Source organism: Myxine glutinosa, chromosome 13 (assembly GCF_964187855.1).
Source record: "Myxine glutinosa chromosome 13, kmMyxGlut1.1, whole genome shotgun sequence".
Taxonomy (NCBI): domain Eukaryota; kingdom Metazoa; phylum Chordata; class Myxini; order Myxiniformes; family Myxinidae; genus Myxine; species Myxine glutinosa.
Window position 1 is genome coordinate 47,000,247 of NC_136273.1, and position 27,488 is coordinate 47,027,734.

Here is a 27,488-nt window from a genome sequence, read left to right on the forward strand (position 1 = left end):
ACACCAGCCAGGGGTTCGTTCAACCACCCGTGTGCGGAGAAGTCGACCTTCACCTTGGTCTGGAGGGGCCCAGAGACATGGTGAGGGACAGTGACCATTGAGGGGTCGTGAGTGGGGAAAGGGGGGGAAATTTATGAGATGGCCATCTTAGTAAGATTGTTGATGGATTGTTGATTGCTGATGATGGATGGAGAATATATTATTAAGTAATCCGGATCCTTGGTGTGGGGTTTCTTATTGACTTGAATTATTGTGTCTTTCATATTGATTGCGCTACGAAAGCGTATAAATCAGATATCTTTCTGGCGGGGTCCTCCCACGGTCCGGGGGTCACCAAGACCAGGTAGTTACCGGGAGGACCACGTAACAATGGAAACAAAATGATGCCCATGGCCCACGTGACCAGAAATTTCTGGGATACACGATGTCGCTTGTTATTCTTTCTTTTTTTTCTTTAACGGGCCAGTATTATCCCACCTCGTGGGGTTGGCCGCTGGTAGGTTGGCACAAGTATTTCACGAACCGGCTGGCCAGGCCTGACGTTCGGCAGGAATTTGTAATTTGCTCAGGGTGCCGGCGATAGCTCGCCTCCTCTTCACCAAGGACACCATGGGATCTTTAACGTCCACCAACTAACACCGACAGACGGGATTTCCGTTTAACGTCCATCCGAGAATCAGGCAGCTTGCGAAACACCAGGACGGCAGTTTACAGCATCTGGGTTGCATTGTTTGTTCTTTGTAGACAGAAAATGGTATCAATTGTTCTACCGGCTCCCTTGTTGCTGCTGCTGGTGATTCCAACTCCACACGTCTGGTGATGAAGATCCAGCATGACGGATCCCTCACACTATTGTTGCCCACTCAGCATTGTGACGTCACACATGTGTCCTGCATTACACGCCTGTGACGTCATTTATTTATATTTTTATATTTACAGTCTACAGGACGAACTTTTTCGGGATTTTGTTTCTCTCGATCTCCCGCCTCAAATTTATGACGAACCTTTTGCAGTGAAAAATCGAATGTACTTGGGTCCGTTTCTATTGGACGAACGTTGCCGCCAACGCCCTTCCTTACGGGTTCGTTCGCACCCAGAGCAAGTGAACCTGGCCCCCACCCGCCCCTCCCTCTCCCCTTTTGTGCCCTCGCCAGCCCCTCCCTCCCGCCTGAACGTTTTGCGTCCGAGACAAATCCACCGCAGCGCTACGTTCCGGCCGCCATGGGCGAGCCCCAAAACACGCGGGTAATCCTCCTGGCGTGCGGCACCTTCAACCCGGTGACCAAAGGCCACCTGGCCATGTTCGGTGAGTCGAGGACGTTGAGGAAAAAGGGAAATCGAGGATGGGTTAAAATTAGCATCACAGCGCAGGCGGTGCCGCTCCCTCCGACAATGAGACGCTCATCGCAGGTAGGTGAACCTGCGGCGCGCAGGTGCTTGGCGCGACGAGGTGCCAACGTCACGTCGTGGCGATTAGGCGATCGACGTCAGTTTTCTTTTCTTTCGTGGATTATACCGTCGCTGGGATTTGGGGGAATATACAGTACGTGCTCAATTACGCGGGGTCCGGGGGTCGATTTGGAGGGAAGGGGTCCGTATGAGAGCACCAGCGATCCTCTCTGTTCGATACGTGCGAGGTGAACGTGAATCGAACCTCGTCCTGCGGCTATTTGTTCGACCTGTTGGGAAGGAGACGTACCGGCTGAGGCGGATGCTGATGACGTCATACAACTTGAATCCTTTCATTGTAAGTCTTGTAATTTTCGCGCGTGTTCCGTATGTTCGATTTGTCACGTGTGTACAAACTTTCCTGCAGAGCGCGCCAGTGCTCACCTGAGCTCCATCGGCTCCTTGCACGTCATCGGAGGACTCATCGCACCTTCCCATGATGCCTGCGGACAGAGCGTGAGTTTCAGGCCTGGGAGCTTTACCTGTAAATGGCAGGTAAAGTAAAAAAAAAAAACACGGGGATGGTTTGAATGTCCCATGACTATGAGACGGTTGGAGTGTCTCGTCTGAGTCTGGGAGGTCGGCGCTTCGGACCCTGACTGAGTCGTACCAACCATTTTTAAACGAGTACGTGCTGCTTCCTTGCTTGATGATCAGCATTAAAAACAGGAGAGAACACGGACAAACAACCATAGGTTGGCAACCATGGCGATGGAAAGTTCCCTGTGATTACCCTGGGGAGAGAAAAGTGACGTCATAAAAATGGTTGTTAACCAGAGTGCTTTGGGAAGTTGCCTCACTTCCCCCAAGCTCAGCGACTCTGGTTGTCTGAAGTCCTGTCTTGTGTGTTTGAGTGTGTGTGTGTGTGTGTGTGTGTGTGCACATGTGTGTTTGTTTGTGTGTGTACATATTTGTGTGTGTGTTTGTATACATGTTGGTGTGTGTGTGTGTGTGTGTGTATGTACATGTTTGTGTGTGTATGTACATGTTTGTGTGTGTGTGTGTGTGTGTGTGTGTGTGTGTGTGTGTGTGTATGTACATGTTTGTGTGTGTGTGTGTGTGTGTGTGTGTGTGTGTGTGTGTGTGTGTGTATGTACATGTTTATGTTTGTGTGTGTGTATGTACATGTTTGTGTGTGTGTGTGTGCATGTTTGTGCGCACGTGTGTGTGTGTGTGTGTGTGTGTGTGTATGTGTGTGTGTGTATGTACATGTTTGTGTGTGTGTGTGTGTGTGTGTGTGTACATGTTTATGTTTGTGTGTGTGTGTATGTGTGTGTATGTACATGTTTGTGTGTGTGTGTGTGTGCATGTGTGTGCGCACGTGTGTGTGTGTCTGTGTGTGTGTGTGTGTGTGTGTGTGTGTGTGTGTGTGTGTGTGTGTGTGTGTGTGTATGTACATGTTTGTGTGTGTGTGTGTGTGTGTGTGTGTGTGTGTGTGTGTGTGTGTGATCGTGTTGCAGCTCCTTTACGATCCCGAGAGCAACTATTACTGAAAGGAAAAGCGTCCATCCGTGTGTGTATCAATCACACTTGATTCTAAAGGGTTCCTGATGTCATTGTATGATAAAAATATGTTATAGAACTCTGATCTATCTCGATATATGAGAGAAAGATCTATGACAGGAGGAACATGGCAGGGTTCATGCTGATCATATGGTACCGTTGGAAAGCTAATGATCTATTTACCTGGAACAAAAATTTGTTGTCCGTTTAATCACAAAGATGCCTATTTTAAAAGCCTGTCTTTTGGGGATTGAAGAAGAGGAAGCAGGAATGGGAGCTTAATTCAGCAGTTACAACGGTAACATTTATTATTCTTTTTAATTGACATATGTGGGGAAATTACTCACCCAGACCAGGAATCGAACCCAGTTCCGTCTGGAAAACCGTACCCGTGCTCTGTTATCTGAGCTATCTGGGTGACCCTAACTGACCATACAATTCTACCACACATAGAATTGCCACAATCTTTCCGCAAATGCTTCCGGAGCACGCGCTGCCAACCACAGGAGCACCAACAGCCTGAAAACGGGAGGGGGACAAATCCATATCCACTATTATAGACACCACCGGGGGCGTAGAAACAATTATTTATTAAATTTATAATTCTATGACATCAGAAATCCTCTAGAGTCTAGAAGGACATGGAAGGAGCACAACACATTATATATAGTAATACTTCTCGAAGCACTATAAATATGTATGAAAGTACACGGAAGGAGCACACAAACAACAACAACTACAGCCACGATGACAACAACAACAACAACAACAACAACAACAACAATCACGTGTTATAAAATATCATTTTTCGCATTTTACTTCATTTTACATCCTCATTGAAAGTCAAAGATAGACACACAATATGTTGCTGAAGTACAACATGCAATCTTTTGATTAAACCCTTTTGCGAAGCAACAGGTAGGCACGGCTAGTAATAATATATTGAAAGACAAAACAGATTTCCTGATTACAGCGACTATGATTAAACTTTATATTGTAAATCACTTGTGTATTTGGTGGTGAATCTGGTGGTGAAAGAAGGCCGCATCCCAGGTCATTGGAAACTGAGTACCCTCGTCCCTCTCTACAAGGGGAAAGGTGACCCTCTGGACTGTGGCTCGTATAGAGCGATACAGTTAATAGAGCATGGAATGAAGGTATTGGAAAGGGTGTTGGAGAGGAGGATAAGGAAGAAAGTGAAGATCGACGAAATGCAGTTTGGATTTATGCCAGGAAGAGAAACGACAGACGCGCTTTTTATTGTAAGGTAGTTGCAGGAGAAGTACATGGAGAAGAGGAAGAAGTTGTTTCTTGGGTTTGTTGATCTGGAGAAAGCATTCGACAGGGTTCCGCGTGAAGTATTGCCATGGGCATTGAGGAAGTTAGGAGTGGAGGAATAGTTGATCAGAGTAGTGATGGCAATGGACGAAAGAGCGCGCACAGCTGTAAGGACGAAGGACGGGAACAGTGGTGAGTTTGAGGTGAAGGTGGGAGTGCATCAGGGGTCGGTACTAAGTCCACTACTATTTGTAGCTGTGATGGAGGTGCTGGCTCGGAACGTAAAGGAGGGTTTACCATGGGAATTGTTGTATGCAGATGATCTGGTGTTGATTGCGGAGAGTATGGAATATGGATGGACTGAAGGAGAAGATGAACGAGTGGAAGGAATGTTGGAGGCAAAAGGTCTGAAGGTGAATATCGGAAAGACGAAGGTGATGGCAAGTGGTAAAGCATGTGGTGAGGTGGAAAGAACTGGGAAGTGGCTGTGTGATGTGTGCAGGAAGGGTGTCGGAGTGAATTCCATTCAATGTACAATGTGCGCTGAGTGGGTTCATCAAAAATGTAGTGGTCTGAGAGGGTCATTTACCAGTGTGGCAGCTACATTCAAATGTAAGGTGTGCACAGAGGGAGCTGCAGATAGAGGAAATGTTGAGTTGGATATTGGAGACGGCGTGAAGCTGGAAGGTGTGAAAACATTTTGCTACCTCGGAGACATGCTGAATGGAGAAGGTGGATCAGACTCGGCAATGGTTGCTAGAGTGAGATGTGCATGGAAGAAGTTTCGGGAACTGAGTGGCGTGCTGACTCGGAGGGGAGTGCTGTTGAAGCTGAAGGGAAAGGTGTATGCTGCGTGTGTGAGAAGTGTTATGATTTATGGGAGCGAGACATGGGTAATGAACGTAGAGCAGCAACGAAGGCTGGAAAGGGTGGAAATGCGAATGGTTCGGTGGATGTGCGGAGTATCGTTGAGAGAGAGGAAGACAAATGATGAATTGCAAAAGATGGGAAGAGAGCCTGTGATTGATGCTGTGAAGAGGAACAGGTTGAGATGGTTTGGTCATGTGTTGAGGAAGGATGAAAGTGACTGGTTGAGAAGAGTGATGGAAATGAATGTAGAAGGAAGTAGAGGACGGGGAAGACCGAGAAAGACTTGGCTAAAGATGGTGGAAGAAGAAATGCAGGAAAGGGGGTTAACAAGGAGAGATGCAGAAAATATGGCAAAATGGAGAAGATTGTCATGGGGACCGCAAGGCTAACGCCTGCTCTCGCAGGGAAAATGGCCTTAAAATGCATGTTGTATTTGGTACAGTGAAATGAAAGTTTGAAAATCAAATCGCCGCAGTGTGAGGATATTTCTGAATGAAAGACAAACCACAGCACAGTCGTTGCACGAATTGGGTACCCAAGGCATCTTGAAGCGGGATTACACTAAGCTCACCGAGTAATGCCTGCACTCTCCAATACAAACCATAAGGACATCTGCGCATCACATGCCTGCTGTTCCTTTACCAATCCCATCTGGCAGACACATTTTTGAAACCTCCTTGCACTTTGTTTTATAGGTGCAGCGATACCTCTCATCTACCTGTGCACTGCATTGGGGTATGTGCATGTAATGGGTGGAACAAAGCAATCCTCTGGAGAATTGATCATTTTGCAAAAAAAACATTAAAAAATCCTTGGTTGAAGGACAATTCATGTCAAAACAAAAAGGTTGTTTGAATTTTCAATATATAAAGGTGGGAGCATTTCAAACATTCGTATACAGTTGGCGTTACCTTTTCCTCAATTTAATATAAATTGTGCTTTTAAAGACATAGTCATTCATTGAGTTGTATTCATTCAAGTGGATAATGAATTCTTCTTCTTTAACGGCCACTATTACCCCACATTGTGGGGTCGGCCGGGGGAGGCTTGGACCCAAGTCTTCACGAACCGGCCTGGCATTCACCTAGTTAGGGCAGGAATTTGGAATTTGGCCACGGTGCCAGCAATACTCGCCTACTCTTTGCGAAGGACACCATGGGATCTTTAATGCCCACCAACCCATGCTGGCAGAGGGGACCCCCTGTTTAATGCCCATCCAAGGGACGGCACACACATTGATGAATCACTCTGCCTGTGAAACACCAAGCTGACAGTTTATAGCTGGGTCGGGATTGCGAACCCAGGATAGCCAGCTTAGAGGCGAGTGTGCGTACCTCTAGGCCATCCTGTCTGCCCAAGTGAATAATGAAGTTGCAAGTTTAATGTCAAAGTATAAAAAAAACGTTTTGGCAAGACAGAGGGTAAAATCTTCCACAAAAGAACAGTAACACTTACCTGCCCCCGACAAATCGACTGCTAAAGGTTGGACACGGGAAAGCATCGAAAATGTAATTTTTCTCATGATATCCAGGGAATCCTCTCAAAAACCAAACCCTCCAAATACAAAAATCATTCCACATCGAAGGCTGCCCTGATATTTGCCTGAAAGTGATTTTGGCAGTAATTTGTTATTTGTTCAGGGTTCCGGCAATTACTCACTGACTCTCCGTGAAAGACACCGTGGAATCGTTAAAATCCACCAACTAATGATAGCAGATGGTTTCATGTCCATCCGAGGAATGGCACACTCTGTGATGCCAAACACCCTGCCTGCGAATCACCAATTCGACAGTTTATGATCCGGTCGGGAATCATAAGAGTTTGTAAGTCACATATGCTCAAAAGGGTTTATAGTGGAACAAGACTTTTTGGGCCTTGCATATTTGAGAGGTAAAGCAAATTGTCAACATAAGGAGAGTTGCTGCACCCAAAGTCATTTCATTGGCTTCAAATAACAACAACAGGCATTTTAAGGCCATTTTCCATGCTAGAGCGGGGGTTAGCCTTGCGGTCCCCATGACAATCTTCTCCATCTTGCCCCATTTTCTGCATCTCTCCTTGTTTCCCCATTGCCCGCATTTCTTCTTCCACCATCTTTAGCCAAGTCTTTCTCGGTCTTCCCCGTCCTCTACTTCCTGCTACATTCATTTCCATCACTCTTCTCGACCAGTCACTTTCATCCTTCCTCAACACATGACCAAACCATCTCAACCTGTTCCTCTTCACAGCATCAATCACAGGCTCTATTCCCATCATCTTTCGCCATTCATCATTTGTCTTCCTCTCTCTCAACGATACTCCGCACACACTCACACAGGCTTCAAAGAAGAGTCGATGAAATATTTAGGAGGGATAAGATGTTATCTGATGTGAGCAGACTTTAAATGCCGAACAGAATGACTGAAGATTAAGGTAAAGGTACCAAAATGCACACAAAGGAATGGACATGCAGGGAGATGTTAGTCTTACAAAACACCATTACAGGATTGATAGCAACAGCGTGTTGAGCATACATGTGGGCAGAGGAAGTAAATTTTGATGAATGGCGGAGTGGGGCAAGAGCAAAAATACATCGATTGGAGAGTGAAATGGGAGATGGAGATTCTGCATGAAAAACGAGCAAGATGGTGGATGGCAAAACTAGCCCATGGGGCCAGGGGAGTGCGGGTCTGTTTGATATTCCCATCTGAGCACATATGTCGTGATGCCGAGATTCCAGGTTTAAATGCCATAGACGGTGTTGATTTGTCCACTGTCTATACTCTATCCTAATTTCCTTGTGTAAATGTATGTATGGTACCCTGATTTCTGTCTCGCTATCATACATGTTGTATATGTGTGTACAAGCTCCTCCTGGAGCCTTGGATACTGTAAGTATAATCGGCTGAAACTTTGCACAAGGTATTCATGGTGATATGTTATTCATATGCGAAGTGACATCATTGTTGCATTAGTAGACGTTAAACTTTAGGGACCTTGGTGTAACATCAGATGTTTAATTACAAAGCATAATTCTATACGATTGATTGGCAAGCAATGTCTAGTATTTGCAGGTTAAGTAGGCCTTCTCAACTGGATGTATACACTGTACTGCACTGTATGATATACACACATGGGTACTGTAATGTTGTACAGATTTAAATAATTTGTGATAATGGAGCACAATTTTTAATTGGTCATGGAAGATTCTCGAATGCAAGGAATGTAATGGAGTTTTCTTTAAAAAAAAAAAAACTTCATGGTGGATGCTAAGATTACATTAGATAATTTGTAAATATTCTGATTGCACACCTCCACCCCCACTACTCTGCCCCTAATCAGTATCGCAGTATAAAGGACTTTAATTTGTCATTGCTCCTCCTCCCTTAGGAGGGGAAGATCGTAAGGGGAGGATTTAAATTGTGCGGATAACTGGCTCACAGGTAACCCCACCATGTACACAAAATTGAGTGGAGATTGGCCAAGCCATTTTTTATTCCATAAGGTACATACAGTCACGTGAGAAAGTAAGTACACTACATGTAAAGTTTTGACTTTTTCAACATATTTCAACATACATATATTTGATCTTCACTTCAACAATATTGATAGATAAAGGTGATATAATATAACAAATATCATGAAACATTTACATTTTGTAGTCCATTGTACAATTTAAATAAACATAAATGCAATTTTGCATGTGGAAAAAGTAAGTACAACCATACATTTTTATCACTACTTCAAATACCTAAAATTAGAATCAGGTGCACCAGCTCAGGTGCAAATGTTTAGAACATCGTTGGAGAGGATCTTGGAGGAACCTGTCTTATTTAAACCTCAGACATTTCGTTTGGTTTGCTCTTTGTTGTTGAAGTGTGCGGCGTCACCATGCCTAGATCAAAAGAGCTCTCTGAGGCCTTCAGAAAGAAGGTTATAGATGCCTATGAGTCTGGGAATGGATTTAAAAAGATCTCCAAACAATTGGAAATCAATCATTCGACTGTCCGGAAGATTATCTACAAGTGGAGACGATTCCAAACAACTGCCAACTTGTTCAGGCCAGGCCGCCCCAGCAAGTGCAGCCCGTGAGCAGACAGTAAAATGCTGAAAGAAGTCTCTAAGAACCCCAGAATGTCATCACGGGACCTACAGGTAGCTCTTGCCACTGTTGATGTCAAAGTGCATGCATCTACCATTAGAAAGGGGCTGCACAAATTTGATCTACATGGGAGGTGTGCCAGGAGGAAACCTTTGCTGTCCAGAAAGAACATCAGGGCAAGAATAAAGTTTGCCAATGAACACCTAGGCAAAGACCAGCACTTCTGGTACAATGTGCTCTGGACAGATGAGTCAAAGGTAGAGCTATTTGGCCACAGTACCAGAAGACATGTTTGGCGAAAACCAAAGACAGCATTTGACCACAAGAACCTGATACCAACTGCAAAGCATGGTGGTGGATATATTATGGTTTGGGGCACCTTTGCTGCATCAGGGCCTGGGCAGCTCACCATCATAGAATCCACTATGAATTCTTCATTGTACCAGAGGGTGCTTGAGGATAATGTGAGGCCATCTGTCGGAAAGTTGAAGCTCAACTGAAGGTGAACCTTGCAACATGACAATGACCCTAAACATACCAGTAAATCCACCAAGGAATGGCTGAAAAGAAAGAAATGGAGGGTTCTGGAATGGCCAAGTCAAAGCCTGGATCGAAATCCCATCGAGATGTTGTGGGGGGATTTTAAACGAGCTGTGCATGCAAGAAACCCCTCAAACATTGCACAGTTGAAAGAATTCTGCATGGAGGAGTGGGCAAAAATTTCTCCCAGTCGATGTCAGAGACTGGTAGACAGTTATAAGAAACGCTTACTTGAGGTTGTTTCTGCCAAAGGGAGAAATACCACCTATTGGAGCCAAGGGTGTGCTTACTTTTTCCACATGCGAAATTTGCATTTATGTTTATTTAAATTATACAATGGACTACAAAATGTAAATGTTTCATGATATTTGTTATATTATATCACCTTTATCTATCAATATTGTTGAAATGAAGATCAAACAGCTGTATGTTGAAAAAGTCAAAATTTTACATGGGGTGTACTTACTTTTTCACGTGACTGTACATACATGCACACAGACATTCATACATACATACATACATGCATACATAAGATACACAAACACATACATACATACATACATACATACTGTCATGTCGATAGCTAGTTAATACTAGCCTGGGACGAATGGGCCGAACCAGCGTTAACTTCCGAGGTGATCTCAATTTTTGGCGGTTACTGACGTGTGTGAGAGGGAAGAGACACAAAGCGTTTAATTACAAGAACACACGGGTTTTCTCCCAAAACCCAAACACAACGCGACAAATAAAATGCACAATAACGTTTTATAAGAAAATAAGTGTGGACGAAAATACCAAAAAAACAAAAAAAACAAAAAAAAAACCTGAAGTCCAATTATATATGAGGATCCTCCTCTCAAACTCAACCACACACACAGGGTAAAGTAACTAAAATAAAAATATCCCCTTTTGCACTTAAATGGGCCCAATGAGTCCTTTTAGGAGGTGGGCGGCTGTCGAGCACAACTGAGCTACCCGCGGGGGAAGATGGCGACGGCGACGAAGAGATGAGTCTGATGTAGTCCGCGCGTAGCAAGAACGCCAAGGGCATGAGATGAGGCGAGTAGCAAAGACGGCCCTCTTTGTGTTCTCCACTGTTTGGTGGTGTACAACGCGGCCTCCATCCCACCAAAGTGCCCAACATCCGATGCTCCTTCTGATTGTCGTATAAAACTGCTCCCCTTGCGGCAAACAAAAATGGCCAGCTTCTTGTCGAACAACCAAGCGCTCCTTCCTCACTCCCACTATGTCATCCGGCACGTCACTCCGGGGGCGTGGCCTGCCAGCCTTGTCCCCCCCTCCCTCCCCTCCCCACCCACAGTCAACATAGTCGGGTCGGGTCTTTTGCCGCAAGTGTCCAGGGAGCATGAATCACTTGGCCGGGTCCTGTTTTGCTTGGCCGGCGGTTATAATTTTAGGGATGGCCACAGAGGGTATCACGAACAGGGGAAATTAACCTTAAACCCTACTCTCATTAGCACGGCATCATTCCCTGTATGATGCACATCAAAACAACCTTAAGCGACATTGTCCCTACTTATGTACATCAAAATGCTCCTACACGTCACATGGTCCATGCTATTTCGATACAGTTCTACCTTTCCTACTGTATTCTCTTATCCACCCCCATAAACGTAACAATACATACATACATACATACATACATAAGATACATATATATATATATATATATATGTATATATATATATATATATATATATATATATATATATATATATAAGATACATACATACATAAGATACACAAACACATAAGATACATACATACATAAGATACATGTATACATACATACACACAAACATAAGATACACATATACATACATACATACATACATACATACATACAAACATACAAATGCACACACACATAAGATATACACATACATAAGATAGTTACGTATTACCTCCCCAAACCCCCGGTTACGGTGCACCTCAGAGTCTGGAGCGGGAACACGGCAGAAAGATTTGTATTCTTGAGTGTTCTAATAAACCATGGTAAAACCACACCAATGCACTTGTAGAACAAAACAAGTAATTGTATTCACACCAATGCACTCACATACACAATAATAACACTATTAAAGAAAGTACACTGAAAATATCACTTGTATCAAATTAACAATACATATGATGGTACCATCATTCCCCAATGCTCTCAAAGCAAGGAACTCACAATACGCCAAACGTGAGTAGAATGTAACATTCCCCAAAGTCAGTGCACGAATCTCCACGCTGGTTGAAGGTCGAGGTCGTGCAGAACGGCAAATCAATAGGCAGATATTGACGCGACTGTGGATGAGGAGTTACGAGGTGAGAGGTCGATAAGGGAATTGAGCCAATAGGTAACCCAACAGCAATCAGCACGATGAGGTCGATACGGATATCCCAACGGCAAAACAAGATGCACCAAGTGGACAGCCTCTTCTTCCTCGAGGACAAAATGGCGTATAGGCCCGTAATGGAGACGCTTGATTTCTCCAACGGTGACTCACACTTGGTGATAAAACCTGAGATGCAAGTTTAATTGCACTCACAATATATGACGATGTCGTAAACAATCCCTTTCACGGGAAACCTCAACTCATTCGCGACCAATATATAAAAACAAGTCCGCTCGCTGCCTCGATGTGACTCACAGCTCTCTCCTCCTCTCTCTGCCAATATCGATCTCCCTTCTTCCGGTCTCTTTGCCGCGTTTTCCTTTTCCTTCACAAACATTTATTTTTACTAACTTCTACTAAAGTCATCTCCATTTCACACAAATCATTTTAATTAAAATCTTAACAACAATATTATCTGAAACTAAAAATCCTACAAGCATATAACAACAACAAAGGTGGAAGTGACGAAGCCATAACAATATACACACATAAGATATACATATACAGTCGTGGCCAAAAATATTGGCACCCTTGCACTTTTTTCAAATAATGCACCAGTTCTTCCAGAACATTGTTGAAATTAAAAAATCTTTTGGTATCCACATATGTATTTCTTTCATTTGCAGTGGAACAAAACAAAAAAGCTGAAAGAAATTACGAAATCTTAGCTTATTCGGCACAAAAATCCTAAAATGGCCTGGACAATATTATTGGCACCTTTTAGAAGTTGTTAGAAATTATTCGATTTCAAGCAGGTGATTCTCCTTTACTTTGGAATTGTACTCACCTGTGGTGTGTTGCATGTGCCTGCAACAGAAACAGGGGCAATACCCCTGGTGCTCACCTGGTAGAATAAACAGTATATTGCACTGACTAAAGGTTTTTAAAACCAATTTCAGTGGTTGCTAGAAGACAGGGCAGCATGTAGAATCATACCAAAATAATCATAATATACGTACAGTACTTTAAACAAACAAACAAAAAAATACCTATTTTGGGGGGCGACCCTCTCCCCCCCCCCCCCTCCCCTCACCCCGTGTACATCCTCAGACCACAATTTTTCCAATGCCTTGAATAAACATTGGTACATCACGGATGATGAAGGTTGTGGTGAAGTTTCATCAAAATTGTGTGTGTAGGTTCTGAGAACAAAGCAAATACCTATTTTGGGGGTCAAGCCCCCCTTCCCACCCCTCCATAGACCACCTTAGACCCCGATATTTTTTTAAATACCAGGAACAAACTTTGGTACAACATGGGTAATTAAGGTTGTGGTCAAGTTTCATCAGAATTGCATGTGTAGTTTCTGAGAATGCAAATACCTATTTTGGGGGGAACCCTCTCCCCCGTAGACCCCTAAAGAGGTAGATTTTTTTAAATTCCATGAAGAAACTTTGATACATCATGGGTGGTGCAGGTTGTGGTAAAGTTTCATCTAAATAGTATGTGTAGTTTCAGAGGAAAAAGCAAGTTCCTATTTTGGGGAGTCAAACCTTGACCCATTTTGATCCCTGGTAAACCCCCTTAGACTGCGATTTTGTTTTAATGTCGTGAACAAACTTTAGTCACAACACAACAAATATCATTTGTGCCAAATTTGGTCGCAATCCCATCAGCGGTTTCGGAGAAGAAGTTTCAAGTGGTTACGGACGGACGGACGGACTGACGGACGTTGCGCCATCGCATAAACTCCCCTGAACTTCATTCCAGGTGAGCTAAAATCACTCATTCCATCAGTTTGAAAAAAGAAAAGGAGTTAATCTGCTGTTTTGTGTCACTATGTGTACCACAATGAGCATGGAGAAAAGAAAGAAAACCAGATAATTTCTGAGGGGGTCAGAAACGATATTGTAGCCAAGCACGTACAATCTCAAGGCTACAAGTCCATCTCCAGAGACCTTGATGTTCCTATGTCCACCGTACACAATGTTATCAGGAAGTTTAAGGCCCATGGCACTGTAGCCAACCTCCCTGGATGTGGCCCCAAGAGAAATCTTGATCAAAGATTGCAGCGAATGATTGTTCGAATGGTGGAGAAAGCACCTCGATCAACTGCCAAACAGATTCAAGCTGACCTTCAGGCACAAGGTACGACAGTTTCAACTTGCACCATCCATTGCCAACTCAATGAAAGGGGGTTCTATGGTAGGAGACCCAGGAGGACCCCACTGCTGAGAGAGAGACATAAGAAAGCCCGACTAGAGCTTTCCAAAAGACACCTGAACAAGCCAAAATCCTTCTGGGAGAATTTCCTGTGGACAGGTGAGACCAAATAAGAGCTTTTTGGTAAAGCACATCATCTCTATGTTCACAGAAAACGAAATTAAGCCTTCAAAGAAAAGAACACTTTCCCTACAGTCAAACTTGGAGGAGGTTCAGTGATGTTTTGGGGTTGCTATGCTGCCTCTGGCACTGGGTGCCTTGAATGTGTGCATGGCATCATGAAATCAGGAGATTACCAAGGCATTTCAAGTGTGCTAAGGAAGTACTTTGTATGATGAGAATAGCCAGCCGGCATCTGGCTTTGGAGGCCAACTTTGAAAGGTGGTTTGCCCAAGAAAGATCATGGCTGATCATGAGACCCAGGAGTTTGAATGACTGAACTTCCCTCAGGATTCTTACTCATCTTACCTTGCTCATCTTATCTTGTTAAGAAAGTAGATAGCAGGGTTTGCCAGACCATCCTATCGGTGAGAGTGGGAGATTTGTCAGGATTGAAGGACATGTTGCAAGTGTTTGACCAGTTTGTGATTTTTTTTTTTTCAAAGTTTGAAGAGGGAAGAGGCTGCAGCCTGCCTGTAAAGGGTGAGGGATGTCGTGGCAGAGGGTGGAGTCATCAGCAAATAGATAAATGGGATTTCCCAGAGTCAGAGAGATCATTGATGAAGATCAGGAACACTGCCTTGGAGCGCTCCAGCTTTGACAGGGAGAGAAGATGAAGAATTTCGTTGAGAGCCACACGTTGGCTACAAGGGTAGAGGAAGTCAGGAAGTCATGTGTGGAGTTGGCCTTGGATATCATAGGCAGAGAGTTTAGAGAGCAAGGCAGGATTACAGACTATATCAAAAGCACTAGATATGTCCAGAGAGACAGCCCTGATCTTATGTCTGATTTTGAGGGCTTCCATCCATTGTTCAGTGAGTAGAAGCAGCATGTCCAAAGTGAAGTGACCTGATCTGATACCAAATTGGTGATCTGCAATGAGGTTGTTGGAGAAAAGGGAAGATTTCATATCAACTGCGATGATTGATTCCATGACCTTGCTGATGATTGGTAAGTAAGCTGATAGGTCTGTCGTTAAGGGGATCAGTTTTTGCACATTTTATGTAGTGCAGTGATGTTGGTTGATTTCCAAGCAGATGTAAGATGACCGAGCACAGATGACAGAGAAAGAGAGGATGTGCAAGAGTAGCTGAGCAGGTTTTTATTACACATGAGCTGATGCAATCTTGGCTTCTTAACTCCCTGGATTAGGCCTGGATTAAACAAGTCCCAAACTCTCACTTCTTACCCCCAAGACAGCTTATCAACCCTCCAGTTTGTTTCTGGTGATCAATCTCTATCAGAGTCTTTGGAGTTCCTTGGTGTTGCCATCATCCTTAAGTTGCATTGAGCTGAACACCTTCTTAAATTTAGCACTAGGGCTGGAAGTTATCAAGAATATTCATTTTGAAGTTCACACTGTCGACTGCTGCACTTGCATTCTGAGATGCAACGATATCTGAGATTCTCAGGTCTTGAGACAATGATTAGTATCCTCTTTAAGCACTTGATTGCTATTCAAACTGCTCATCAAATGTGAAAACAGCTTTAAAATGCAGGTTGAGGCCACCCGAAGAGCTAGATGTTACTGAAGACTGGAAGGTCTCTTGGTTGGTCTTTCTATCGCACATTGACGTGCTCTTGCGTCTTATCTGCATTTTTAATGCACAATGCATTTGATCCATATGAATGTGTGTCAGTTCTTTGTACAAGCTTGTGGCATGTGCTCACTAAGTTCTGCATCTTTAAATTCCTGCGCTGCATTTATTGATAAAATATATTCTAGCTTTCAGCAAATCTTATGCATTCAGGTCATACATACCGTCAGGGAGGGAAGGGCAAGGTGGAGCTGAGGCAAAGTGGCGTGAAGCTGAGTCGCAGTGGGGTGGAGCCGAGTCGCAGTGGGGTGGAGCCGAGTCGCAGTGGGGTGGAGCCGAGTCGCAGTGGCGTGGAGCCGAGTCGCAGTGGGGTGGAGCCGAGTCGCAGTGGCGTGGAGCCGAGTCGCAGTGGCGTGGAGCCGAGTCGCAGTGGCGTGGAGCCGAGTTGCAGTGGCGTGGAGCCGAGTCGCAGTGGGGTGGAGCCGAGTTGCAGTGGGGTGGAGGGGAGGAGGGGAAAGGTGGGAAGGAAAGTGGAGCTCAGGCAGGAGATGTGTTTCAGAAGAGGAGGAGGAAGTAGAGGAGCAAACAACATCTGTCAAAGTATATCCATACTTAAGATTTAATCTCTGTAGTGAAGGTTTTTTTACGGTGTAGCCCATAGGGTAAAGCCGTCTAGAACAGTGTTTGTCCGTCTGTATGTATGTATGTATGTATGACGTATATCCCCTCAAACGTATACCAATCAGAGCTGAGGATCTGATCACATGACAGGGTGATGTGATTACGTCTGGGGTCATTACGGCAGTACGGCGGCTGACTCTCCACACACCGCCATTTTTATTCCAATTTCGTTCAGGCCGAACATATCGTCGAACCCATCATATATCACTATCGCCATGCTCTACCTTGACGTTTTTCATTCAGTGTGAAACACAAACACACCAATTGTTAAAATGACCATCAAATATTGAAAGCATCGGCGTTACGTCTCTTGCAACAAAACGGTACGTATAGGCCTTCGGTTTTATGCCGACCCTTCGGACCACTTCAGACAAATTAAGCCCAGGTTTATTTTTACAGTAGTTTATCGTTTCAGTAGTATCATTTTCGTAATAGTAATAATAATAATATAGTAAATATGACCATAACACTTTAATCTCAATGACGTGAATATAAAGTTAATGGATTGAAGCGGTGTATGGTTCATGAATCGATGATAAGCGGTGTACGGTACTAACAACCACAGGAGTAAGGAAGGCGCCTCGGTTTTTCGATAGCATGTTATTAACCCAACTCTTGTGGAGGATATAGATTATAGTAGATCTTCCCTCAGTTCTGTTCTGTAAGTAAAACTTACCTCATGGATGTCGGGATTCCTCCAAATTTCTTTGTTTAATGTCATAAACGGCATTAGCGACCGTTTAAAGAGCTAATCATATGTGTTTGTGATTTATATTATACTAGTACCCGCCTGCAAAGCCGCAATGAGCCGGCGAAGCCAAAGCCTCTTGCCACTATTTTACCCATCACTATGGCATCAGTAGGTTAGGTAGTTGGTAGTAGGTAGGTGTAGTAGGTACCGTACCTAGTTCAAAATGACACCATTTCACATTTGCATTCTTGATGAGATTAAAATGTATAAAATTTCCTTCTTGATTAATTCGGTGAATTCCGTCTCAACTTCGGATATTTCCAGCCGTGAAAAACTATTCCCTGCGGCCGCGAGATTTCTAATAAATAATTCTTCGTCAATTTTAGAGTATTTGATACCGTTTTCAGCCTCCGAAACGTGGTCATAAGCTTTTTCGAAATATTTTTTCAAATGCTCGAATCTCATTGGTTCCGGTAATTGGTGACGATTTTCGTTGAAGATAACCAGGGCCCATGCGGGCCCGGGGAACGAGGTTGGTCTTAAAGTATTTTAATTACAAATTAGAGGTGCATAAGATTTTGAATCAAACAAAGACGGGTGAAACAAACTCCTATTGAACTTTTTCTCAAATTTTTATGCATACTTCCACATCCACAAGATGGCGGCCTCCATTGAGTGATTTGGTTTTTGAAATATTTTTTCAAATGCTCGAATCTCATTGGTTCCGGTGTTTGGTGACGATTTTCGTTTTGAGATAACCAGGGCCCGTGCGGGCCCAGGGAACGAGGTTGGTCTTAAAGTATTTTAATTACACATTAGAGGTGCATAAGATTGTGAATCAAACAAAGACGGGTGGAACAAACTCCTATCGAACTTTTTCTCAATTTTTTATGCATACTTCCGCATCCGCAAGATGGCGGCCTCCATTGAGTAATTTGGTGCGTCAAAGCTAGGAATTCTCAAAAGATCCAGCATAATCTGGGTTTTCAACATAATACGTACGCGTTCATTCACAACACTGGCTTCGCCGGCTACTAGTACCGACTGCAAAGCCGCAATGAGCCGGCGAAGCCAAAACCTCTTGCCACTATTTTACCCATCACCATGGCATCAGTAGGTTAGGTAGTTGGTAGTAGGTAGGTAGGTAGTTGGTAGTAGGTAGGTAGGTAGTTGGTAGTAGGTAGGTGTAGTAGGTACCGTACCTGGTAAGACTTGGTAAAAGAGAACAGCAGACAGTCCTCCCCAATACCTTCATACCTCTTGCCACTATTTTACCCATCACCATGGCATCAGTAGGTTAGGTAGTTGGTAGTAGGTAGGTAGGTAGGTAGTTGGTAGTAGGTAGGTGTAGTAGGTACCGTACATGGTAAGACTTGGTAAAAGAGAAGAGCAGACAGTCCTCCCCAATACCTGCATACCTCTTGCCACTATTTTACCCATCACTATGGTATCAGTAGGTTAGGTAGTTGGTAGTAGGTAGGTGTAGTAGGTACCGTACCTGGTAAGACTTGGTAAAAGAGAAGAGCAGACAGTCCTCGCCAATGGCAATACCTGCATACAATACAATAAATGTCACAAGAAGCTTAAGGAAGTAACTAACTATACGATGTGCTAGCTTAAGGCCTATTTTTAACTGGGCTTAACATACGTTTTCACAGTAAGTGTGTAGTCTTCTAACTTCAGTCGCTGTCAGGCGCCAGGGCTGGTTCTCTGACTCTCCGGGCACGGCAGCTTCGTCCACCAGAAGACGTTAGCTTGCAGTGATTAATTCGGTGAATTCCATCTCAACTTCGGATATTTCCGGCCATGAAAAACTATCCGTATTTCTAAACTAAATATGTAAACCGCTTATACCATATTTCTGGCCGTGAAAAACTATCCCGTACGGCCGCGAGATTTCTAAAAAATAATTCTTCGTCAATTTTAGAATATTTGACGCCGTTTTCACCGTCCGAAACGCGTAATAATAATAATTGGTTCTGGTGTTTGATGACGATTTTCGTTGAAGTTAACGAGGTTGGTCTTAACGTATTTTAATTACTAATTAGAGGTTTCATGAGATTGTGAATCAAAGAACGACGGGTGAAACAAGCTCCTATTGAACTTTTTCGCAATTGTTTTATGCAAACTTCCGCATCCGGTCGATGGCTGTCTCCAGCACTCCATCCAGTGAGTGATTTCATTTTAGAAATATTTTTGCAAATGCTCGACTCTCATTGGGTCCGGTGTTTGGTGACGCGTTTTGTTGAAGATAACCAGGCCCATGCGGGCCGATGTTGGTCTTAAATTATTTTATTAATACATCGGAGGTGCATAAGATTGTGAATCAAACCACGACGGGTGAAAGAAACTCCTAATGAACGTTTAAAATTTGTTATGCATACTTCCGCCTCCGCAAGATGGCTGCGTCCACTGCGCTTCGGATTCTCGAGCCAAGGCATAATCAGGTTTTCAACATAATACGTACTCGTTTATTGACAACACCGGCTTCGCCGGTTATTACAAGCCCGGCTACGCCGCTGTTAGACTTTCGGTGTTGTTTCTTTTAATCTCTAGTGGGAAAACTCAAAAAGTCGCGATTTCCCAAGTAGAAGGCCAACTGTATAAAATTGGAATACTCTGAAATAGAGTTCATGAACCTTTTTTTCCCCTTCCAAACATTGCATGTTTTCCCACCACAGACTCTTCTGTCCAGTCATCATAGGCTAACGATGTGTCACTTGGCCGTGAGAACATCCAAGTGGATCAGGTATGGCCCTCATACATGTACATGTAAACGAAATCACATTATGATTATAAGAAATGTCTAGACGGTTTGAATATGTTCTGTGGTGGTTGATTGTTGGGATGTGTAGGAGGGGAACATCGCCATTTTGCGTACGCAATATGTAGATGGACCCTAAACACTCTGCACCAGGATCTGTCCACCTCTAGTTCTCCTAGCATGATGGTAAATATTTGTTATTTGGTCCTGCTCATGTGGAATACCATTTTTCTGATTCAGAGTAACCACTGTCCATGGCACATCTTCGAGCATCGCACTCAGTATTAGAGGTTACTGCATCCCATAATGTGATTCTTATCGATTGGCCTCAGGCTAAATGCAGCCACTTAAGGATCCTTATTCTCCACTAGGACAGAGGAGAAAAAAAGGAAAAAAATGGGAATGTGACATCAGCTCCTCCTGCCTCCACTGAAATGATGTTTGTCAGCCTGACCCAGGCTGTGCCAATGACTCTGATAGTTATTGTTGATATGATCATGGGGATGTGTGTCACAGACTAGACAAAGTGAGCATTTTCCAACACTGAGCTGCCATCAAATAGATACAAATATCCCACGGTGTCTCTCACGAAGAGTATGTGAGTTATTGCCGGCACAGCGGCACCCTGAACATTTCCTGAATTCCTGCCCTGACTACTGCTGGAAAGGCAAAAGCAAACCACCCAGTGTAATCCATCCATGCCAGGACACTGCTTTGGCAGCACTGAAACTGCCTTCAGACAGAGCACTGGAAAGGGAGATAGAGAGAGATATTAAACCTTCACTGTGTTCAACACATTAGGCCAAACTGTACATCTAGCTGGTACTCCATGCAGTATCGATCCATTTCTTTTTCTTACCATCACTCCCTTTTCTCTAGATTTCCACACACTGCACCCTAATACTATTATTTAAAAAAAGAAAAACTTCCAATAATCTTCGCGCAAATATCCAAGTTGCCATCCACGACCAGCAATGCATTCGGATGAATCGATGAAGATCAAAACGTTTGAATTACTCACGACCTTGTCATCTTTACAAATGACCTACCTGTCTGGCGAATGCATGTTTTCCCAGAATTTGATTACGATTAGCATGCATCTTTTCTGGGAGAACGGATGTGCCAGTGATGCGGCACCACCTGTAGGTTAGAGCAGGAATTTGTTTTTGGCCCTTGGCTTTCAGGAACCAGCTGACCAGGCTTGACGTCCAACTGGAGGTGATTTGGGTATGAATTTGTCATTTGTTCTGCGTGCCAGCGAAAACTCTCCGAGTCTTCACAAATACATCATGGGGTATTTAATGATTACCAACGACCAGTGCTGGCAAATGGGACCTCAAGCTTAATAGACAGCAAATACATTGATGCCTGGCTCTCCATGCATCGGGAACTATTGACAGTTTATACCTAGGTCGACATTCAAACCCAAGGAAGACAACCAAAGGTGAGTGCACAAACATCTAAGCTATGCAAAGCCAGCCACAGATAAGGCAGCCTTCATTGTTCCAGATCATTCCTAAAAATATCAAAAATACTCAGCGTACAAAGCCTTTGTTTATTGGTCAATAACGTGTTGGCACTCCACTCTCCACTGTGGGCTGGCACTCCAGCATCACATCTGTCGCTCCTGGCTTGTTTGGAAGATAAAACTTTCAACATGATTGTAATCTTCCATTATGAGACTGATGCACAGGGCTTGCTGGTCTCACTTAATAAACAGATCAGTGACCACTGTTCTTCCACTAACTTTCTGCTGGTTACACTCCAAAAATCCAGGTTTTCCACACACCTCTCGTCTGGTCCTCTTTTATCCAGTTTGTGGAACTCCCTTACTGTTGGTGTTCAATCCCTAGCAGGCCATTTACCACCATATCACCATTAACCATCCTTAACTTAACACAGTCCTCTTGCTTACAGGTTGCTGTGTTTACTCCCCTCCTCTGAATCCTCTTTTCCTGTTCATTTATTCCCTTGCTTATTCTGTCCAACTGTTACCGCATTGCCCATTATCAGGTTATTGCTGTTTACCCTCTGTCATCTCACTATATCATGAGCCTCAATCTCCTATAGAATGGCATTCGGTGGAGCGCATTCCTCTGCCAGGCTGAACAGTTTATGTTTTGTATCCCACTGATATGCCGGATCTGGATTCGGACCTGACCCAAAATCTAATCGGCTTGTTGTTGGCAACTAAACAACTCATCCACCAAGTTTAGTCATAACTCGGCCATAATTTTTTTTAATATCATGTTATATATCGCTTTTTGCTCGATCTCTCAATGGTGAAGATGATCCTATAACAAATTACATTTGAATGTACAGGTTCCCAGAACCAGTTCCCTATGAATAAATAATTAAACCAATTTCTCTGGATTGCTTCACCTGTTGGGTTCAGAGACAGGGCGCACGACTTCAGTGAATGTGAAAAAGGACAGGAAAGAGAATCTCCGCAAGGTCCCTCTCACCTTTCCTTTATAGGTAGCCTTCGTATCTGCATCACCTCAGCCGAATTGCTCCACTCTCCTCATGTGCCCTGGGGTGTTGCAATCCCATCCTCGTCGCCAAATACTGTCGTGGAATAACTCAATCGAGCCATACCAGTTTACAGTTAGTTGCATCATTTATTAAAATACGTATGTACAGAGAGAGGATAATGCTGACCCTGTGTGGTTTAGCACCTCTCTCCGTACGTACGTATTTTAATAAATCATGCAACCAACTGTAAACTGGTATGGCTCGATTGAGTTATTCCATGACATATCCCACTGATAGGCCGGATCTGAATCCGGCCCTTCACCAAAATCTAATCGGCTTGTTCTTGTCACCTAATCAACTCATCCACCTACTTTTGTCATAATCCATCCACAACTTTTTGAAATATCATGCTATATATCGTTTTGGCCCCATCTCTCAACTGTGAAGAATCACTTTAAAAAATGAATTAATTCTCGTATCCAGATCTTCACCGAAATGGAATTGATTCATCCTTATCACATAACCAACATGTGAACCGAATTTCGTCCGAATCCATCCATAACTTTTTGAGATAGCCTGCTCACAGACAAACAAACAGACAGGGATGAAAACATAACCTCCGTCCACCTTTGGCAGCGGAAGTAAAAAATAAAGGTGATTCGTCAGACGAGAGAAAATAAGTCGAGGAGCATTTTGATGAAGTTGAGCACATGTGCTGTCCATTATGAAATGATCTACTTTGGTTTTTGACTGAAATAATCTGGGATTATAAAAACCATTGTGGCCAAACACATCAGTTGTATTCTCCTTCAAAGGGAAGCATCCCATCTCCATGGAAGTGCTAAATTGTGATCCATCACAGTGCCGTGACATGATGATCATGGCAATCCATTTCCCGACAAACCTATCACTGCTCTAAAGGTGACCTCTATTAATGGCTTTTGGTTCCACAATTTTGGATTGCTTCTCGGGCTCAATGCCCGCCCTCTGTGGGCTTGCCAAATACCGCAGTAACAACCTGAGCCAAGATGAAAAAGCTAGATTACAAGGCCACATGTTCTCTCCGTCTCATAAAAATGTTTTTTTATTTTCCGTCAAATTGCCATTTTGTACAAAGATTCTACTAAATGTTCAGCAAACCCGACTTTCCTTCGAATCTTCATGTATCCCTCTGTATACTTCTTTATTTTACTTATCTACTTATTTAGCATACGTACATTTCCTAATCCACTTCTCATAGGCAAAGTGGTAAAACGCATTGAGACGCTTTTCTATCGATTATCCTGAGATGGATAATTAATTGTTGCAAAACGTTTTCATAATTGTAGCTGAAATTTTCTTTATAAATAATTTTCACCTTTTTAATTCAAACAAGCTGGCAAGTCACGTGCTAATCGCCACCCAATGCTCCAGAACCAACCTGCAAACAATAGACTGGACTCAATGCACAGCTTCTTACACTCTACCTATCCCATCAATCAGAGGTGAATTGATGAACAGAACTCGTAATTACAACAGAGACATCACCGAGTAAACATCGAACAAATGAGAACCTTCCTCTTTGTGCAGAAGACTCACGGCTTACTTGGCAGTGCCTTAACCCCTCGAGAAATGGGAGTGGCCGCTGCAAGGTGCCGATGCAGAAGGGGAGCTTCAATGACAGTGCCGGTATACATATGACTGTGGCATGGACGCACAGATCGAACACCTTCTCCTCGTTGGACTTCTGCCTGAACCGTGCAGCATTGCTGAACTCGACATCAATAGCAAACATGCAAACAATTGGGGAATGGAGATTTGTGAAGATACAAAACATGCACAGCCTTTAATTTCTTCCTCTATGATAGGCCATGATCTTACTCATCTATATTTGCTGTATTGGGAAAATGTTATGTGAAGAATAAGGGCATTAAATTACAATAGACAAATAAACACAATCTGTGGGGTACCCCCCTCTCTCACTCTCTCCCTCTCTACCTATACCTCCCTCTTTCCCTATCGCCCCCTATCTCTATCACCCTCGATGCCTTTCTCCTTCTCTCTCTCTCAATGCCTACCCCAATATCTTTCTTTCCATATCCCCCTCTCCCTCTCTCGACCTCTCCCCCTATCCGTCTCTCCATATCCCTCTCTACCTCTCTCCCTTTCCCTCTCGACCTCTTCCTTTCCCACTATCTAGCTGTCTCCTTCCCCCTCTCTCTCCTTCACCCTCTCTCTCCTTCCCCCTATTTCTCCTTTGCTATCTCCCTTCTTCTCTCTCTTTCTCTATCTCTATCCTCTCGATTTCTCTCCCTCACTAGACTGGTATCCATTTATTCAGAACAAGCACCAACTTTTATTTCCTGCTCACACACTGGGTCCACCAAGTACCTCATGAAGGGGGCTGCATTGCTGGACCCTACATGTAGCCAGGGCAGGAGTTTGTATTTGGTTCAGAGTATGGATGATAACTAAGTCTGGTGTTGGCTTAACGGTTAAGGTGGGTGGCTTAAGATCACAAGGTCAGGAGTTCAAACCCCTGTCCTGCTGTTGAATTAACATGAGGTGGGTTGACTCAGCCTGTCATCCTTCTGAGGTCGGCAAAATGAGTACCGATGACTGGGTTGAATGAGCCATTCGGGTATTGTTAGGGAGTCCTCTACAATCTCCTGGTCTCGGTAACCCCCGAACCCTGAGAGGAACCCCGGCAGAAAGATATATTACCCTGTGTTGAAAATCAATAGTGAAACCACACCAATGATTATAACTGAACAAAATTGTATTAAAAATCACACACAGGTATAACGGTACCACAAATGGCCATTAAGAGTGCACTCTATATATATCTTAGATAAAGTCAAGTAACTCACTGCTCTGCCAGCAAATGAACGCACACTCCTCAATGTCTCTATAACTTTTCCCAAGGCGAATGGGATTCGCCCCAGCGGTCGATAGAACGAAATCCGGTCGAAGCCCGAATCCCGCTCTCCAGTCGATATCCGAAGTGTGTACAGTGGGCAAGGGTGCTCACCCCGCCAAACTGTACAACGGCACCCTCCAGAGGCGCACCTTCACCGCTCACTCAGCAAACCGCAATGTAATTGGAGATGAAGCGGTCGCACACACACATCCCCGACAGACGGTATGATGTTGGGGTGAAGATGACACGAAGCAAACCTTCACAGGTGTCTGAAGCATGGGGTTCAAAATGGTCGACGGTTCTGACTCGAGCCGATGCGACGAGGCGAGGATTCATCGGAATCCCAGCGCCCCAAATCTGACTACGCAGATTTCTCCACTCCAGCGAATATTCCTATCGCAGGATGTCCCTTCCAGGAACTCAAAATCCCCTCGCGGCTTTCGGTAGACCTTGTTCGTTACGGAGCACTGACGTCACGCGTCTTCTCCAACTTGGCTCGCGCTGCTCCTTCCTCTTCACCTTCTCGTCTTTCCGGTTCGGTGTCCTGTATCATTTAAAGTTAGCCTTTTTAACTTTCAATAACCGTTCCTGAATAATAAGCCTTTTGAAGATAATAATAGTACATAATATCAGAACTACGTCAAGTGGGTGAAAACCCCAATAACCAAAGTTACGAATCCGTAACACTTCCTCCCCTCAAGAAAGAAAGTTTGAACACAGCGAAATCTTTCTTTGCATGCAAACTTTTTTAAAAACAAAAGTAAATTCACAACCCAAATCATCAATTCCCGTGGGTAACAATATTCAACATTCCCCAAAAATAAAGCAACAAAATTTCACACAACCCACAGAGATTTCCAAAGTTAATTCACTCTGGACAAAGCATCGGCAACGACATTGTCCCTGCCCTTTATGTGCTCAATTTCCAAGTTGAACCCCTGCAAAGCCAAACTCCATCTCATCAATCTCTGATTTTTGTTTTTCATTTTTTGAATGAAGGTTAAGGGGTTGATCAAAGATCCAAAATCCAGCAAATCAATAGCACTTTTTCCGGGAGGCCGAGATGAAAATCAGGTTCCATGGTGGTTGGGTGGTGAGGCCTGGAAGTATTCACTACATGGACGCCTTTAGGAACGTGAAGTTCACGGTTAGTCCGTGCAGGAAAGTTCACTACATGGACGCCTTTAGGAATGTGGCGTTCACGGTTAATCCGTGTAGGAATTTTGGCTCGGCTGCTCCGCAGCATTCAGTGCTTCAACTCTTTCTAACTTTCGTAATAATCCCGGTGGGACCGCTTGTCACGGTAGTCAGGTGAATAGCGGTCTCCTTCTCGGCCACTGCTCTGATAATCCTTCCTTCGGGAGCTGCCATAACTCTGGAAGCCTCCCTAATAATATTGATTGCGGCCACCACCAAAACTACTACTCCGTTGTCCTCTTCTGTTGCCCCCACGACACCTATGAAATGCCTTCCCTACTGTTATGGTCCGACCCTCCAACTCCTTGCTATTCAGATCCTTTTCTGCATCTCTGGTGTCCTTTGAGTTTTCAAACGTGACAAAGCCAAACCCTCTTGACTTTTGTGTCTCCCTATCTTTTATCAGCAGCACTTCCAAAAGCGGTCCATATTTGCTGAAGGCAGACTCCAGAACATCTTTCTTTGTTTTGAAGTTCAGTCCACCTACAAATAACTTGCTAAATTTGTCGCCATCCCTAACTGGTGTGGTGTTATTTTCCCTACTGGGCTTTTTAACAACCATCGGGTTACCATAAACTTGACCACCGGCCAAATCATTCCCGATAACAACAGATACTCCCTCTACAGGAAGAGTGGCTTGTAAACCTATGGTGACCGGTCCTGACACCACATCGGACTCCAAATGGATGGCATGAAGTGGAGCTCCAACACAGCCACCAATCCCCTGTAAACGAACACTATCACCAGTTGCCATCTCTTCTGACAATGGCAAGATGCCTTCAAGCATTAAAGATTGAT

At 43.9% G+C, this 27,488-nt stretch overlaps 1 protein-coding gene across 13 annotated transcripts in view; it reads left to right on the forward strand.

Moving 5' to 3' along the window:
* The first annotated feature begins 1,053 nt into the window (after window positions 1-1,053).
* Window positions 1,054-27,488, forward strand: part of LOC137438908 (nicotinamide/nicotinic acid mononucleotide adenylyltransferase 2) — a 141,319-nt gene continuing 114,884 nt past the window's right edge. For 2 of the 13 annotated variants that reach the window (XM_078767401.1, XM_068134380.2), the window contains exons 1-3: window positions 1,170-1,306; window positions 1,817-1,905; window positions 20,037-20,104. In XM_078767401.1, coding sequence (XP_078623527.1) covers window positions 1,222-1,306; window positions 1,817-1,905; window positions 20,037-20,104 — 242 coding nt within the window. In that variant the 5' untranslated portion in view covers window positions 1,170-1,221. Of the gene's footprint in view, window positions 1,748-1,816; window positions 1,906-4,548; window positions 4,644-20,036; window positions 20,105-27,488 lie in introns of those variants that run through there. The other 11 variants (XM_078767403.1, XM_078767404.1, XM_068134378.2 and 8 more) reach the window with 11 other exon arrangements.